Here is a 15,131-nt window from a genome sequence, read left to right as displayed (position 1 = left end):
ATTCTTGCTTTTATTTCTTGTGCTATGGGAGTCCTGTTGAGAAAGTCTGGTCCTAAGCCGACATGTTGAAGATCTGGACCTACTTTTTCTTCTATAAGATGCAGGGTCTCTGGTCTGATTCCGAGGTCCTTAATCCATTTTGAGTTGATTTTTGTGCAGGGTGAGAGATATGGGTTGTTTCATTTTGTTGCATATGGATTTCCAATTTTCCCAGCACCATTTGTTGAAGAGGCTATCTTTTCTCCATTGCATATTTTTGGCCCCTTTGTCTAGTATGAGGAAATTATATTTATTTGGGTTTGTGTCCGTGTCCTCTATTCTGTACCATTGATCTACCTGTCTAATTTGGTACCAATACCATGCTGTTTTTGTTACTATTGCTTTGTAGTATAGTTGAAGTTCAGGTATTGCAATACCCCCTGCTTCATTTTTCCTGCGAAGGATTGCTTTAGCAATTCTGGGTTTCTTATTCTTCCAGATGAATTTCATGATTGCTTGTTCTACTTCTGTAAGGTACATCGTTGGGATTTTAATTGGATCTGTCTCTCTCTTTTGTCTAAAATTGGCCTCTGATAGCAAGTAACCATTGGACCTGGTTTCACTTCTCAGGTTTACCAAAAACAGTTTCTCTTCATCATAATTTTCTTTGAGGCTTATAAAAGCATAAATTCTATTTCTTCTATGCCATGACTTACACCTAACGCCTAAGAGTAGTCACATAGAACTGTTTTTAAACATAAAGGGAGCACATAATTATAAAGAACAAAACAAAGTATATCTTGGGAGCTTGGACTTAGGAGAAAACATTGTAAATAATACAACCTTACAATGTCTAGGAAAATGAAAAAGAAAACAACAAAGAAAATTCATTAACTGTGTACAGAACTTAGGAAAAGTCTATGATAAAAATGAACTGGTTGTGGGCTGGGATTGTGGCTCACTGGTAGAGCGCTTGCCTAGCATGTGTGAGGCACTGAGTTCAGTTCTCAACACCACATTCAAATAAATAAATAAAGGTTCATCAACAACTAATAAAAAATATTAAGAATAAATAAATAAATAAACTGGTTGTGGTGGCACATGCCTCTAATCCTAGCAACCTAGCAACTGCTGGAGGCTGAAGCAGGAGGATCAAAAGTTTGAGGGCAACTTAGCAATCCCCTGTCTCAAAATAAAAAATAAAAAATGCTGGTGATGTAGGTCAGTGGTAGAGTATCCCTGGGTTCAATTTCCAGGGTTCAACTCCCAGTACTGGAAAAAAGAAAACAAAACAAAACAGAAAATCACACAACAAAAAATATCAATGAAATTAGGAAAAAAAAAAAAAAAAGTAAGCAAAGATGAAAGAACATAAAAGAAAAATAAGATGGTTCCCATGAAGTAAACAGTATATGGGGCCAGGGGTGTAGCTCTGTGCTCTGTGGTAGAGTGCTTCCCTAGCAGGCAGAAGGTCTTGGTCAACCTAATACAAAAAAAAAAGAAAGAAAAAGAGGAAAGAGAGAAAGAGAGAAAGAGAGAAAGAGAGAAAGAAAGAAGAAAGAAAGAAAGAAAGAAAGAAAGAAAGAAAGAGAGAGAGAGAAAGGAAGGAAGGAAGGAAGGAAGGAAGGAAGAAAAGAAAAGAAAGAAAGGTAAATGGCATCTGATTTATCTGATTTTGTTCTTATTTATTTATTCATTTATTGGTACTGGAGGTTGAGCCCAGGTGCACTTAACCACTAAGTCACATCTCCAACCCTTTTTATTTTGGGACAGGGTCTCCCTAAATTACCTTAGGCCTTGCCAAGTTGCTGAAGCTGGCTTTGAATTTGTGATCCGTGCTGACTGGCATCTGATTTTTTAAGAAGTACCACACACCGTACTAGCAGCGATGTACCTCCAGGTATGGCTGTCCCTGACCTAGCAAACTGTATAAGCAGGTCCTTCCCGCTGAAGTATTATAAAGGGGAAAGCAGGCTAAGATAATCACCAAACGTAGACAGTCCCTTTCCTCCTTGCTTCCTCTTAGGTTAGGGGTTAATATAAGTGTTATTACGGGGTGGGGGTGTATTCCGGGGCGGGGTCCATTAGAGCTGTATACATGTTGTACATGGGCATTACTATAACCAAAAACAAAAAACCCAGCACGAACTAAAAACCTTTTCCTGCCTTCCCTTTTCTGCTGAGTCACAGCTCAGTTGCAAGCATTCCAGCTCAGGGCAGTTCCTAGATTCCCTGCCCACGGAGCTGGGCCTCCGATCCCTAGTGCACAGACTCTGTGGTATTGAAGTAGTGACTGCAGCACTGCCATTTGTCCTGCTTGGTCCACCAGTCCGATGTCGAATTTGAGGCAGCACCAGCTAGGCCCACCAAGAGAAAGCACATGGACATAGCATAAAGCCGGCCCAGACATGAAAATAAAATCCGGAACCCGATGGGGTGTCTTCATGTCTCACTGAGCTGAAGAGCATCCCGGCCTCAGGTGGCGAGTAGCAAGAGGCTGCCGAACAGTCATCAGGCCAAGCTGGCGAGGTCAGCTCCGATTACTGCTGGGCAGTGAGTTCACTGATTTCCGTGGCTCCTGGCCAGGATTGCATAACAGTCCCAGAGGCCCAAGGGGGCACAGATGGCAGGAAGGGAACCAGCGCCTCCAGCCCCTGCGCGATGCCCAGGGTTCACGCCCGGCTGGGGATGCGGCACCCCTCCGCGGACCCACTGTAGGGGAGGGATTTGCCGAGGCCCCACGGAGTGGAGAGATTCTTTGCTCCAACTAAGCCACTGCTAAACGCCATTACCTTGAAGGAAAGCGCTTCGTGAGACCTCGACCTGGGCAGCCAAGAGGCCACGAGATGGCGGCAGAGGACGCAGCCTGGGACAAAAAACCCGAGCCATCTTGCGAAAAAACAGGTCGAGAAACGGAAGACAATTCATTTGGGAAAATATCGTCAGTTGTCTGTAATCATGCATTCGGTAAAAATGGCCGGATTTTAAAGAAATGAGGGTAAAAACTCATCAACGTGGGGACCATTTCAATCACAGAATTCAACTGCGTATGAAACCACATATCATGAATGGGATATTTTTCCATTGCTTAGAAGCAGGAGATGGGGGTCATGGCCTTTAAAAATTGACGTCAGCAGAAGCCTTGCCACAGTCCCTTCTTTCTGTGAAGTTCTACTTCAAGTAAAATGAGTGTTCTCCACAGAGGCTGCCAAACTGATGAAGAATGGGGCAGATACAGTGGTTGCTGGGGAGGAATGCAGCAAGCAGAATGCTGTCATGAAGCAGTCGGGGACTCTGGCAATAGGGTGGGGAGGGGGAGATCCTGAGGAACACAGGACAAGTTTCAAACCATCGTTGCTCGCAGTTGGCAAAGGGTACTGCCCAGGGAAGGGGCATTAGTAGCATGGGACTAAACTCCAAATCTTCCGACTTTTTCTTCTAAAGCATGCTCTCCCTTCCCTAGTTGTAACTATGAAAAAAGTCTCAAGATATTGCACAGTATCCTCAGGGGTGCAAAATGACCCTTCCCTGAAAACCAAGAATTTCATTTCATCCCTGCAAGACTCTCATATTTCACAAGTCTATATGAACCATATTGTATATCCAAATCCTGAATCCTGCTATATGTTTGTGTAATGTGGACACTGACAATTGAAGGACCACAGGCTGAATCTAGTCCTTGAATTAAAAAAAAAAAAAAAAAAAAGTTATCAACATTTTAAAATCAGAAGATTTCACAAGTCAGAATCTGTCTTCTATAGGAATATTGAAGGTATGGTACTATGTGGTCCACAGTCCTATATTCCTATATGACAATAACTGGTGGAGATATACATTTAAATAAAATGTGTATCCTCTAGTTTGCCACAGTTTCCACCACTTCCCATTACCTCATGACCATCTGCTTCATTCATTTAAACCATACCTTGCCTCTATAGACAATTTATTTTCAACCCCTGGAGTACTCTATAGTTTATGGGTTTTTTTATTTGTTTTTTTTTTTTTTTTTTTTTTTTTTGCAGTGTTTGGATTGAGCCCAGGGCTTTACATGTGCTAAGCAAATGGTTTGCTACTGAGCCACATCTCCAGCACCACCTTTTAGTTTTATTTTTCCTTGTGTGCTTTTATTGTAGCCTTGATTCTTCAGTAACATGAGGACAAAAATCATGTGAACAAAATGTAGTTTAGAAATTTGACTTGCTAAAGCAACAGAATCAGAACCTAGATTTCTTAACATCCTATTCTATTACCATTATTATTTAAGGGAAAAGTTTGATTAAGAATTTCACTTTGGGCTGGGGAGATAGCTCAGTTGGTAGAGTGCTTGCCTTGCAAGCACAAGACCCTGGGTTCAATCCCCAGCTCCGCAAAAAAAAAAAAAAAAAAGAATTTCACTTTCGGGGCTGGGGATATAGCTTAGTTGGTAAAGTACTTGCCTCACACATACAAGGCCCTGGGTTCAATCCCAGCACCAAAGGAGTTCATGGAACCAAACCAATAATGCAGGAATAGGCATGTTTGCTAGAAATGATGAGTTCCAACTGCTAAGCTGTTCAAGAATCACCAAAATGACTAACCCTTTTTCTCTTATTGAAGTATTTTGGCTTCCCCTCTCCTTCCACACATGTGAAAAAAATGCCCCTCCTGCTTCCTTGAAGTTGAGTGATTATATGGTCTGCTTTGGTCAATGAACTGTCCCCTTTAGGGACACATGATTACTTCACATTTTTGAAGGGGGGGGGGTAACTATAAACCTCATAGTGACACTGTAGGGTCTCAAAATGGTGAGATTCTTCAGCTCGAGTATCTGAATAACTTACAGTGAGCAGAGATCCTTGTCAGCCTACTTTGGACATGTAGTATGAGAAATAAACCTTTGTGGTTTTAAGCCATGGAAATTTTAGCGTTGTTACCACAGCGTCATTTAATGTATCCAGACTGACAGGAGGTTCATTTGCATGGTCTTTTGAGTATTTTTTTTTAAGAACTAGAAAGCAACATCTAGACTTTTGATCATATTATAAAAGCTGAAAGAACAAATTGTTTCATATCTCCCCTCCACAACCCCAGCTTCCTCATATACCACAATCTTCTGACTTTGAACAAAGTTTTTATTCTTGGAGCCTTTCGTACATGAGCCCTCCATTATTCTGGTAGTTAGATTGTGGGGAGGAAGGAGGCCCAGATCTTATGTTCTTCATTCCAGAGTTGATCCCAGAACTGTCCCCACCCACTAGTACTCACATTTAACTTTTCATAGGGCGACTATTACCACTCCCAAGGTGTCACAGAAAGGAATTGTAGCTGGCGCCACTGCAATGTCAAGGCAAGGCAGCCAGGCTGCGCTGTACCCTCAGTGGTGCATGGGCTTGGCTGAGACCTGAGAAGCAGCATTCTCTAGGGAAAGAACGCCTTCTCAAGTGGGAACAAAAATGAGTGTGAGGAGAATACTCATCCTGGGCACTATGTGAATTTGGGGTGAGTTCTCTTAGTACTCCAGCTCTGATCAGTTTCTAGTTGCTAGCGGTTAAGCTGACCTACTGGTGCTACGGGGACTCCCAGTTTTCCTGGGCTTTTCTCCAAGCCCACCCGAGCTTGTTATCTTTTGTACACTTGCAGAGGTCATAAATGGTGAGGGCTGAGTGCAAGCAGAGCTTCAGCAACCAGACCACAGCCCAGGATCAAAGGTCCGCGGGGCTGTGCTGAGGTTGAGTGTGCGCAGTATCGCTCCCGCCTTGGAAAGGCTCTTTACACCCGCGTGCTAGCAAGAGGCGGGAAAGTCTTATGTCCGGTCGCCGCGTCCTTCCCTCTGCCTGCCGGGTCCACCCGCCTGCCTAGCTAGCCCGTCCGCCGCAGACGCCCAGGACGTGGGGGAGGGGGAACGAGAAAGGCCCCGCGCTCCTGACTCATCATCTCCAACCCCTTCTCGCGCGCGCTCCAAGTCTCAGGACTTTGGACCTGGCCTCTCGTGCGAGGGGGCGCAGCGACAGCACCTGGGAAACCCCAGCTCTGCTGAGCGCCGTTCCCAGCCGTCGCCGGGCTCCGAAGCTGCCAGCCGCGGGGGCGAGGGCCCAGAGTCCGCTCACGGTTGAGTGGCTGTTACGGCGGCGCCCCAGCGCTGGGCCGTCCGCCCCGCTCCTCCCCGCTTCCTGGCCCAGTGGTCGCGTCCGAGGAAACTCTCGGCTAGGCCTTGACTTGCGGCGCCTCACATCACTCAGCTGATGCATAGCGGCCCTGCCGCGGAGGGAAGGTTTTTTATTTCCCAGAAGGTCACGGGGTAGTAGGGCATCCTGGGACTTGTAGGCTCTGTTAGAGTGGACCTGAATCTGAGGAAGCAGCAGTGGGGAAAGGAGGGCAAGGATGGAAGGGAGGAAGCAGCTTTACAGGGCGGTGAAGTGAGGGAGGACCCAGGTCCAGGAATATCTTCCTCTCGTGGGGAAGGGACAAGAAAGAACTCCACCAGACCTCATGCGTGTCTCCAACGAGGCCAGCTAACTTCTGAGTTTGGTGGGCTGGCAGGAGGTGCAATCTGGAAGGTGCTCCCTTAGGAAAGAAGGGCCTAGAACCTGTGCTGCTCCTTGCCCGCTCAGCTCACTCACTTGTTCGATTTCCTGTGCTGGCCACCATAGGACCATTTTCCAAACCAGGCACCTCCTCCATCTCAGAGAGGCCCTGAAAAGCAGATAAAAGTTAAGTGAATTGTGGGGATGAGAAAGGAGAAAGCCCAGACTGAAGCAACTTCCTCCTCACCCATTTTTTCTCATGGTCCTTCCAATAAATTTGAATAGCTTCCTATTGCTCACCTATTCTAGTCCCAGTCATTTAGATACCCAATTCCCTCTTATCCATCATTAGAGGAAAAGACGTCCCAAGCCAGAAAACCAATTAGATTCAATCTAGGACCCTTCATTTTCCTCCTGTCCCACTGTCTCCCCTTAAGTGTCACTGAACAGGATTGTGGAAAAATTAACTGGCAGCTAGCTGCTCCATGCTTTCCTTCCTACCCACAATACCTCCTGCAGTTCCTGGTAGTGCAGACTCTGGCTCCTCCTGAAGCATCCTGGTTTCCTCTGGCTCAGCAAGAATAGGGCATATGCTGAGGCCAGCACTCCGCCTAGAGTGAAGACCTCAGCGCTGAGCTCCAGCACCAGCAAGCCTGCCAGCTGCAGGTAGACAGGGCCGAGGATGCTGTGGAGACCAGTCCCTGTTTTTCCCTGCCCTTTCCATCTCTTGCTTCCTCCTCCTCCCACCTTCTCCTTCATTCACCAGTACCTGGGAGGGGGCAGTAGGAGCAGACCCCAAAGCTGTCTTCATCACCTCGACCACCACCGCAATGAAGCCCAAGATCAGGTTGAAGGTGTTGAATATCATCATGGCCCGTACCTGCCAGTGAACCAGCTCAGCCCTGCCCAGCCTAGGGGACTTATTCCAACATCAATCCCCACCTGAAGTCTAGCTGAAAACAAAACTCAGCTCTTGTTTCTCTCCCAAATGGAGCCACCAGCTCTCTAACTTCCTTGCTTTCTGTCTGTAGTTTTTTAGGCCAGCAGAGAGGATTAGTCAACACTTAATTACTTACTTCCTGAGTGGAGGGATGTGTGTGTGTGTGTGTGTGTGTGTTTTGGGGGGGGGGGCACAGTATGTATGCTCTTTCCCACTCACCTTCCAGAGACGGGGTGCTCTGCGAAGCTCAAGGGTGACAGTTCCAGTTAGGAGACCCTGAATGGTGAGAAGTGCAAGTGTTGAACTCTGGTTCCATTAGGGAGGGATCCCCAGAACCCTCCTTCCACCCTCCTTGTGGTAGGTCTTACTGAGGCTCCAGACCCAAGTGGCAGTGCTGTGGCCATGTGACAAGCAGAGTTCAGGCAGGCAACTGAGACAGCAAGGGGTACCACAGCTATTGCCAACCATATCTGGGTCACCTGGAGGCCAGAGCAGGGTAGTTTAGCAGGGGGGACGATCAAGGATTCTTCTCCCTCCTGGCAAACCATGCTTCTTCTAGAGATCAGTAATTGGGATGAATGCATGGCAGAAGGAAAGTAGTCAACCAAGGGCAGCAAAGGAAGTAAGATTTAAAAATTAAATGCCATTTAATTTGTTCTGCCTCATGTTGCAGTTTACTTACCTCTGTTTTCCCTATCTGACAGAAGCTACTGGAGATTAAGGGTCTTGCCTTATTTTTTTCTGTTTCTTCTACCCTCCTCCCACTAAGAGCCTAGCAGTTTCTGGCACATGATAGGTGCTCACTGAACATGGATGGAACTGAACTGGGTACAAGTGGGCATGCTGAGACCTGGGGTGGGGCAGCCTGGCCTCACCGCCAGCACCAAGAGCTGTCCATTTTGCCTGTGCCTTGCCCAATGTTGTAGCTTTTCAAGACGAAGGCTGGCTCTCTCCTGCTCTTGCAGATTAGCTCTATCCTCCATCACTCCCTTGACCACAGAGCTGGGTGCTTCCTAGGGTGGAAAAATTCATTATGGGCTTGTCTTTCAAGAGACAGGACGTGCTATCTCTCTCCCAGTTACCCCTCTGCCCACTCCCAAAATTCAGGGAATTGAGGCCCAGGACCTTACACACCTACCTAGTCTGAAGCAGCTACTCCAAAAGGATGGGACCGAGCTGGGTCCTGGCACTCCTTGGGGGCCTGGTATTTCAGAGCAGATGTCAAACTTGTCCTGGCTGAAAACGGCTGGGGGCTGGGATGTGGTGGGGCAAAGGTCCCTGTAAGGGCCTATGGATCTAGGGAGTGGCCCTGGGTAGACACCAACCTCAGTTCATAAGACACTCAGCCCTGGCTCATTCTGTTCCCATTTTCTGTTGCTCCCATTTCTGTCCATCTGGTTTCCTCTTCTGGATTCATTCACTCACTGCATCCCTTTGGACACAATCAATCCTGGACCTCGATTTCCCCATATTTCCATCATCTTTTCCCTCTCTTTGGTTTCTTCACCAAATAGCTTGCTCTGCCCTATTAAGATTCTGTATTACTCTTTGGACTGCTTACCACTTGCAACTTTGTCCCTAACCCAGGTAAGTTTTAATTCCCCTAGATTTCCTATCTCTTTCTTTTCTCTCATACTTTCTTGAAGGTTTTACTTTGAACTGGACACTAAGTGGATGGAGAGCACTGTTTTCAGCGGGGAATTGATTTTGACTCAGTGATAAGCTGCACTTAGACATATGTAGATGGTCCCCAAGTGGTCTGTCTTGGGAAAGGTACTACTACAACAATATTTCTGAGAGAATAGGTGCCTTGCAGCCTGGGCTAGACTCAGTTTTGCCATGTTCCCAGCTGTGTGATCTTGGACATATTCTTGTGACATTATTTTACCTAATTCAACCTCAGTTTGTTCACTGATAACAGGAAGCTAACAACATGCCTGTGAAAAGTTGTTGATTCAGGGTGAGTGGTTAATAACCATTAATGCTGATGATGAGGTCATACTGATGTGCCTGAGGACTTACTAAAGGGCTTACTCAGAACCTAAGATAGGGACATTTATTTGTACAGCAGAAAGAGCTGGGCCTGAATACATACAGTTCAAAGATAGGAAAGTCCCATTTTGGCACAGAGCCTGAGGTCTGGAGACAACCAGTTCCAGATCCACCTGGATGACCTTGTACAAGTTGCTTAATCTGTTTCCTTATCTATAAAGGGAAGTTAATACCAATTTCAGGGGGTTGCCTTGAGCATTAGAAAAGAAAATGCATACTAGCTAGCTTAGCCCAACACCTAGCACATATATATTCATAAATCTTAGTAGCTATTAATTATTATTGATGATAGGAGAAACTGAGCCAGAAGACCCTTGGCAGGTAGTTCCTTGAGACAGGCTCCTGGGAAGCACATGGCCTTCCTTATAAGCCACTTGTGCCCTACTCAGTGATGGGCCAATATCCTTGGAGCATTTTATCTATTTTTCTTTCTTGGGGAGTGGGAATCACATTTTAAAGGAATCCAGAGAACTGTTGTGTCTATTCCTACCTCTTCAATCCTCGTATGAATTAATTTTATTTAATGGTGATGTGAGATGTTGAACTTGCATAAGGATCCTTAAACTTGCAGGCCAGTGGGGAAAGAAACTCCTTGGGCCTCATTTTTCTTACCTGTAAATGAGAACTAATTATATTAGAGGGTTATCGTTAAGGGTTTTATACTATTAAATATGTGAACAGGCATTTTGTATATATTGACTAAAAATCTGAATATACTACTTACAAGTTTGTAGCCATCGTCCAGACTACAGTCTCAAGGGAAGGAATCGCATCCCCCTCATCTGTGCATCCCCCACAGCACTGAGCACAGTGCCTGGTACTTGGTAAGCACTCAGTAAATATTTGTTGTTTTGAAGAGTCATTTAAGTGTCTTAAAGAATGGAAAATAGAATTCGAGAGGGAAGAACGGGAATTGTTTATCAAGAACAGAAAGGACGGAAGAGTAACTTTAATAATGTTTCTTATACGGCAGACATTAACTATCTCTATAATCGCCCCTCCTCCTCCCCAAAAAGAGACAGAAATTGTAAGGGAGAGGCTTTGAGATAAAACCCCAGGAAGAACTTCCCCGAGTCTGAGTCTGTGCATGTCGGGGCAGAAACAGCGGCAGAGCCAACTCCTTCCCTGGTATGTCCGGGTCTAGGGTGGGAGGGGCAGCCCTGCTTGGAGGCTGGGGGAAGGACGAGATGACCTTTCAAAATCTCTTCCAGTCTCCTGTTGGAATCGTCTGTGCGCCCCACCCCCGCTCCCTCCTCTCTCCCTCCCTCCGACAGCGCCCCCCGTCTCCAAACTGCCCGCACCCCGCCCCTGGCGGCCGCCTCTCGCGGCTCCCGGGGTCCCCAGCTCCCTGTCCCCAGAGCCATAGCCGCGCTCCCGCGCGGTTCCCAACCCCGCCGCGCCGCCCCCCGCATGCTAATGGCCGGGCCGCCTCCCGCCGCACACAATGCGGGCCAGGGCCGGGGGCGGGGGGACCGGGGAGGGGGCGGGGGCCGGGCCGGGGGCGGGGGGGCCGGGGCCCGGCGCATCTCCCCCGGCCCCACGTAACGCTGACGCCCGCGCCGCCGGCCCGCCGCCCGCCGCCGCCGCCGCCGCCGCCGCCCGCTCCGCCGCCGCCCGCCCGGGGCTCGTGAGTAGCCGCTCCCCCCACTCTCGGCCCCCCCCGCCCGCCACCCGCCCCCGCCCCCGGCCCCCCTCCCCCCCTCCCGGAGGGGGGGCCGCTCCGCGCGCCCGGCTCGGAGCAGGTGCAGGGGGCGGGGGCGGGGGAGGGGCGCCGGCTCGGCCCCAAGCAAACTTCGCCCAGAGCTCCTGGGGGGGCGGGGTGGGGGTGGCGGCCTAGGAAGCCTGAAGAGCTAGGGGGGGCCCCACGGGAGGGGGGCCAGGTGGGGGAGCGGGGGGAGCGGACACCAAAGGGGAAGGGCCAACGGGGTGGGGTGGGGGCGGGGGTGGCGAGCGTCTTTGTAGGGGCCCGAAGGCAGGGCGCGAGGGGCCTGGGGGTGCGGGGCGATGGGCCGCGAGCCCGAGTGGATGAGCGCCCCCCGGCCCAGGTAGGGCCGGTGGGGGAGGGGGAAAGGAACCCAAACTCTCCGGGAGTGGGGAGGATGGGGGGAGGGTAGAGGATGGGGGGTGCTTCCCTCTCTGCGTCCCAAACAAAGTGTCACAAAGAGCTCGGCCCGCGGCAGCAGCGGAGGCGGCTGTAACTCAGCTTTTGTTCTCCCGGCCAGGGGTAGCAGAGCCCTGGCCTCCCTATCTCCCACCCTGCCCCCTATCATCCTTCTTGCATATCTTCCCAGGGAGGGGTCGGGGGTGCTGCTGGAAGTACCTCCTGTACGAGATCACAGGTCCTACCATACTTGCCAACCTATTTCTTATAGGGTTATTTTCCAAGAGACTCTCCTGCCCACCTCCCTCATTTCCCCACCTCCCAGTCTGAGGACTGAGGCTCATGTGGGCGGTTAGACTTTTCTAGGGTCAGCTGTAGTTAAGGAGACTTAGGGATGGCTACGTGTCTCCTGTCCCCAAACCCAGATCCTTCACAACTTTCAAAATCGGGGTCAAGTTAGGACATGACTCTGGGATAAAATTCACTGTGGTGGGGTGGCAGCAGGTGTACCTTCCTCTCACCTCCTACTGTGCATTTGGAGTCCATGACAGGTTCCATGCCTCAACTCAGGACAGTGGGACCCAGGGAAGGCAGTCTTCACCAAGAACTCAACCAAAAAGGTTGCAAACTGCAGTGTAGGGTGGGTTGGGAGGAGCTGAGCAGTGAAGTTCAGAGGACATGGAGAGGAGACCATAAAAGTGATATGTTGGCATCTGTGTGATCAAGGTGATCTTGACTCTAGACCACCTAAAGCTCCCTTCCTTTCCTAAAACCCATTTAGTGCAGTGGTTATCATAATTGTTAGCTGACTTGGGAGGTATAGGATTCTCAGCAGTGTGAAAACCATCAAGTATTAGAAATGACCAAAGACAGAGACCTAGTTACAACTAGACCCCAGAGATCCTGAACCCTTGACTCCATACACTTTGATCCTAAAAAGTTTGAACCACCAGGACTGGGGACAACCTTCTTAGTCCTCCATTTGGCGGATGCTTCTGTGTACCTGTCTTGTTGTTTATAAGTCTTTTTACTAACCAACCATCCTTACCTACTCAGTAAGGTTCGATGGTCCATACCCCCATCTACACCAACTGTCCTAGCTTGTAAGAGTAATTGGCCTGTTGCTTTGGAAATATTTCTGATCCCTAACCCTGGCTCTGCATCCCTATAGAATCCAAATAAGGGCAAGATAACCCCTGATTCTCAGTGGGGGTAGAAAGTAGGTCACTGCTACTCTCTGATCAAGTCTGGCCAAGTATCATGGATAGTGTTTAAGCCTGAGTATAGAAAATCTATGATTATTGTCCACAGTTGATACATGTATGACTTAAGTTCCAAGCCACTTCATAAAATCTGTCAGTGCTTTCCTCTATTGACTACAACCATGAGATCAGGAGTCTGGAATGGAGATGATTGAGGGGATCTTGACTGGGTCTAGGAGGTCTCAGTGAATTTTGTTGATTTTAGGCCTCTTCTGGGGAAACTCTCCTCCTGGGGAATTCAGCTTCAGTTTGGGTCTTCTTATATATCACTATATTCCCATGTGCAATGTGGGTTTTTGTTGTTGGGGAGGACGCTTTGCCCTGTTCTGTTTTATTTTATTTTTTGCCTTGGATATGAGTCCAGCTTCTCAGATGTTTTGCTTGCAGTTTTTGGGGCACTAGAATCTTCTCAGAATCAGAATATGTGCCCATAGGTTAGTCAGCTATGACCATGCAGTATTCCCAGCCTCCACCCCCCTCCCTCTTGGCCATCTGCTTCCTCTGAATATACCAGATTGGCTGTACACCAGGATGTTCCGGGAATCCCCAGGAGAGCAACAGAATGTGAGGGACCCAAATACGATGTCTCAGTAACTCATTCCAGGATGTACAAACTGTAACTGTCAGGACACTCCTTATAACTAAAAATTTTCTAGTTACATCTATTTTCTATTACCTCTATTTTCAGTGACATCTAAAAGGCCAAAATAACCTTTCTGGTACCACTCTCCCCCCACCCACTGTGGTTCCCAGAGAGGGGGAGAAAATCCTCCAGCTTTTCTCAGTGCTTTATCTGTGGTGCTAAAATGGCAAGCATGGCCCCTCTAGGACCTCATAGCTTTATCTATGGTATTAAGGTGGCCAAAGTGGCTTCTCTGGTAGCCCACTGCACTCTCCATGGTACTGAAGGAATGACCATTTGTTTCAGCATCTTGGGTCCAGAAGAGTCCTGTTATTTAGATCCACAAAACTTTCAAGCTGGAAGGGCCCATCAGTATACTAATTAGTCCAACCTACTTACATTACAGAGGTTAAATGATTCACTGAAGGTTGTAGGTTATTAATGGTAAAACTAGGTTTACAATAGCCTTGTACCCCTTAATCCTATTCTGACTCACCTTCACTGAAATTATTCAGTGAACCTGGCTAGATTCTTGGCCCCAGGAAAGGGGTTTATTTGGAGGATCCAGAGGAGGAGGGTGTACTCCCAAATTTGGTGCTAAGAAATACATTAAATGGTGACAGAGGACATCTAGTGATCTTTAGACAAGGGCATTTTGTAAATTAATCTCCTGTTAATATTCCCAGAGCCCAGATTCTGCATATAACAGGTACTTGTCCCATACTGAAGTCTTACCACATCCATTAAATGTTGAAAATTAAGAAAGCTCTGGACCTCTAGAGCCTTCTCTCTGCTGATAAGCAGGGCTGACTCCTGACCCAGTTCTCTTCTATTAAAGATCTATAAACAAGGTAATGCTGAGTTCTTTTTTTTCTCAGTAACATAATGTTTATTGTAAGAAAGTTCTTTATATCTCAAATATTCTTCCTATCTTAGGCAGAGGGAGGGAAAAAAAAAAAAAAAAGAACGAAAAAGGTCAGGCCCACATTCATCTGGCCTTGACCAGATACAATCTGTATGGAGGCAGGAAGGTAGACTGGATGACTTCTGGTCATCCTCCCAGCCCTGTTTCCATGAATTTTAATTCTGGGGTTGCTTCTCAGTTCTAAAGCTGACCTCTGCCGCTTAGAATAGGACCTCCCACCCCCCATCCTCTTCCTCTCAGTGCTCTTCTTCCCCAGCCCTGGAGCTCTGTACATCTCAGGCCTAGGGAATTTTAGCTGGAGAATTTTAACCCTTTCCTGTTCAGAGCATGTGCGGAGCCCCTATCTGTGCAGATGGCCCAGCCCCGCCCCCCGTCCCTCACTCCAGCCTCTTGAGCTCAGAGCCAGTGTAATCCTCCTCTTGTGTGAGGAAGCCTCTCCCCTGCAGAGAGGAGGAAAGCCTGCTTCGGAACAGCCTGGACAAAGGGGCTGAGATGCCCCATCAAACTGCAGGCTCCAAGGTTTGAAATAGGGGATGAATCCTAGATGGTATTTGCAGTTTTTAACCCTTTCCCCAGACTGGCAGTGCCCCTTAACTTCCACTCCTCCCCCAACTCTCTCCATTCCCTCTCTGGCTCTCTCCCCCTTCATGCCCCTCCCCCTCTGTCTGTCTCCAGACTCTGCTGCTGGGAGGTGTTTCTCTCCCATGCATGAATGAGTCTCTGTAATGAATGGAAATGAATGGATCA

At 48.1% G+C, this 15,131-nt stretch overlaps 2 protein-coding genes across 9 annotated transcripts in view; one reads left to right on the top strand and one right to left on the bottom strand.

The window, feature by feature from the left end:
• Window positions 1-4,826: 4,826 nt before the first annotated feature.
• Window positions 4,827-10,703, bottom strand: Tmem253 (transmembrane protein 253). 3 transcript variants are annotated; one of them, XM_047536823.1, is made up of 10 exons: window positions 10,199-10,703; window positions 9,965-10,086; window positions 8,748-9,627; window positions 8,561-8,623; window positions 8,298-8,435; window positions 7,791-7,901; window positions 7,642-7,698; window positions 7,252-7,362; window positions 6,993-7,142; window positions 4,827-6,651 (listed from the first exon to the last, which is right to left on the bottom strand). In XM_047536823.1, the coding sequence occupies exons 5-10, from the start codon at window positions 8,403-8,405 to the stop codon at window positions 6,571-6,573; spliced, it is 618 nt and encodes a 205-aa protein (XP_047392779.1). In that variant the 5' UTR covers window positions 8,406-8,435; window positions 8,561-8,623; window positions 8,748-9,627; window positions 9,965-10,086; window positions 10,199-10,703; the 3' UTR covers window positions 4,827-6,570. The 3 variants fall into 3 exon arrangements, with proteins under 3 accessions (XP_047392779.1, XP_047392769.1, XP_047392761.1); XM_047536813.1 differs by lacking the exon at window positions 8,748-9,627 and having other exon boundaries at window positions 8,561-8,675; XM_047536805.1 differs by lacking the exon at window positions 8,748-9,627.
• The window catches only part of Znf219 (zinc finger protein 219), a 14,108-nt gene continuing 4,331 nt past the window's right edge, over window positions 5,355-15,131 (top strand). Inside the window, exons 1-2 of one of the 6 annotated variants that reach the window (XM_047536760.1) lie at window positions 10,672-11,101; window positions 14,146-14,310. The gene's annotated coding sequence lies outside the window, so the exon portion shown is untranslated. Of the gene's footprint in view, window positions 5,458-10,503; window positions 10,603-10,671; window positions 11,102-11,607; window positions 14,311-14,405; window positions 14,904-15,131 lie in introns of those variants that run through there. The other 5 variants (XM_047536795.1, XM_047536785.1, XM_047536766.1 and 2 more) reach the window with 5 other exon arrangements.

The sequence above is a fragment of the Sciurus carolinensis genome, chromosome 2, assembly GCF_902686445.1.
Source record: "Sciurus carolinensis chromosome 2, mSciCar1.2, whole genome shotgun sequence".
Classification (NCBI taxonomy): Eukaryota; Metazoa; Chordata; class Mammalia; order Rodentia; family Sciuridae; genus Sciurus; species Sciurus carolinensis.
This window is presented reverse-complemented; position numbering and strand designations above follow the sequence as displayed.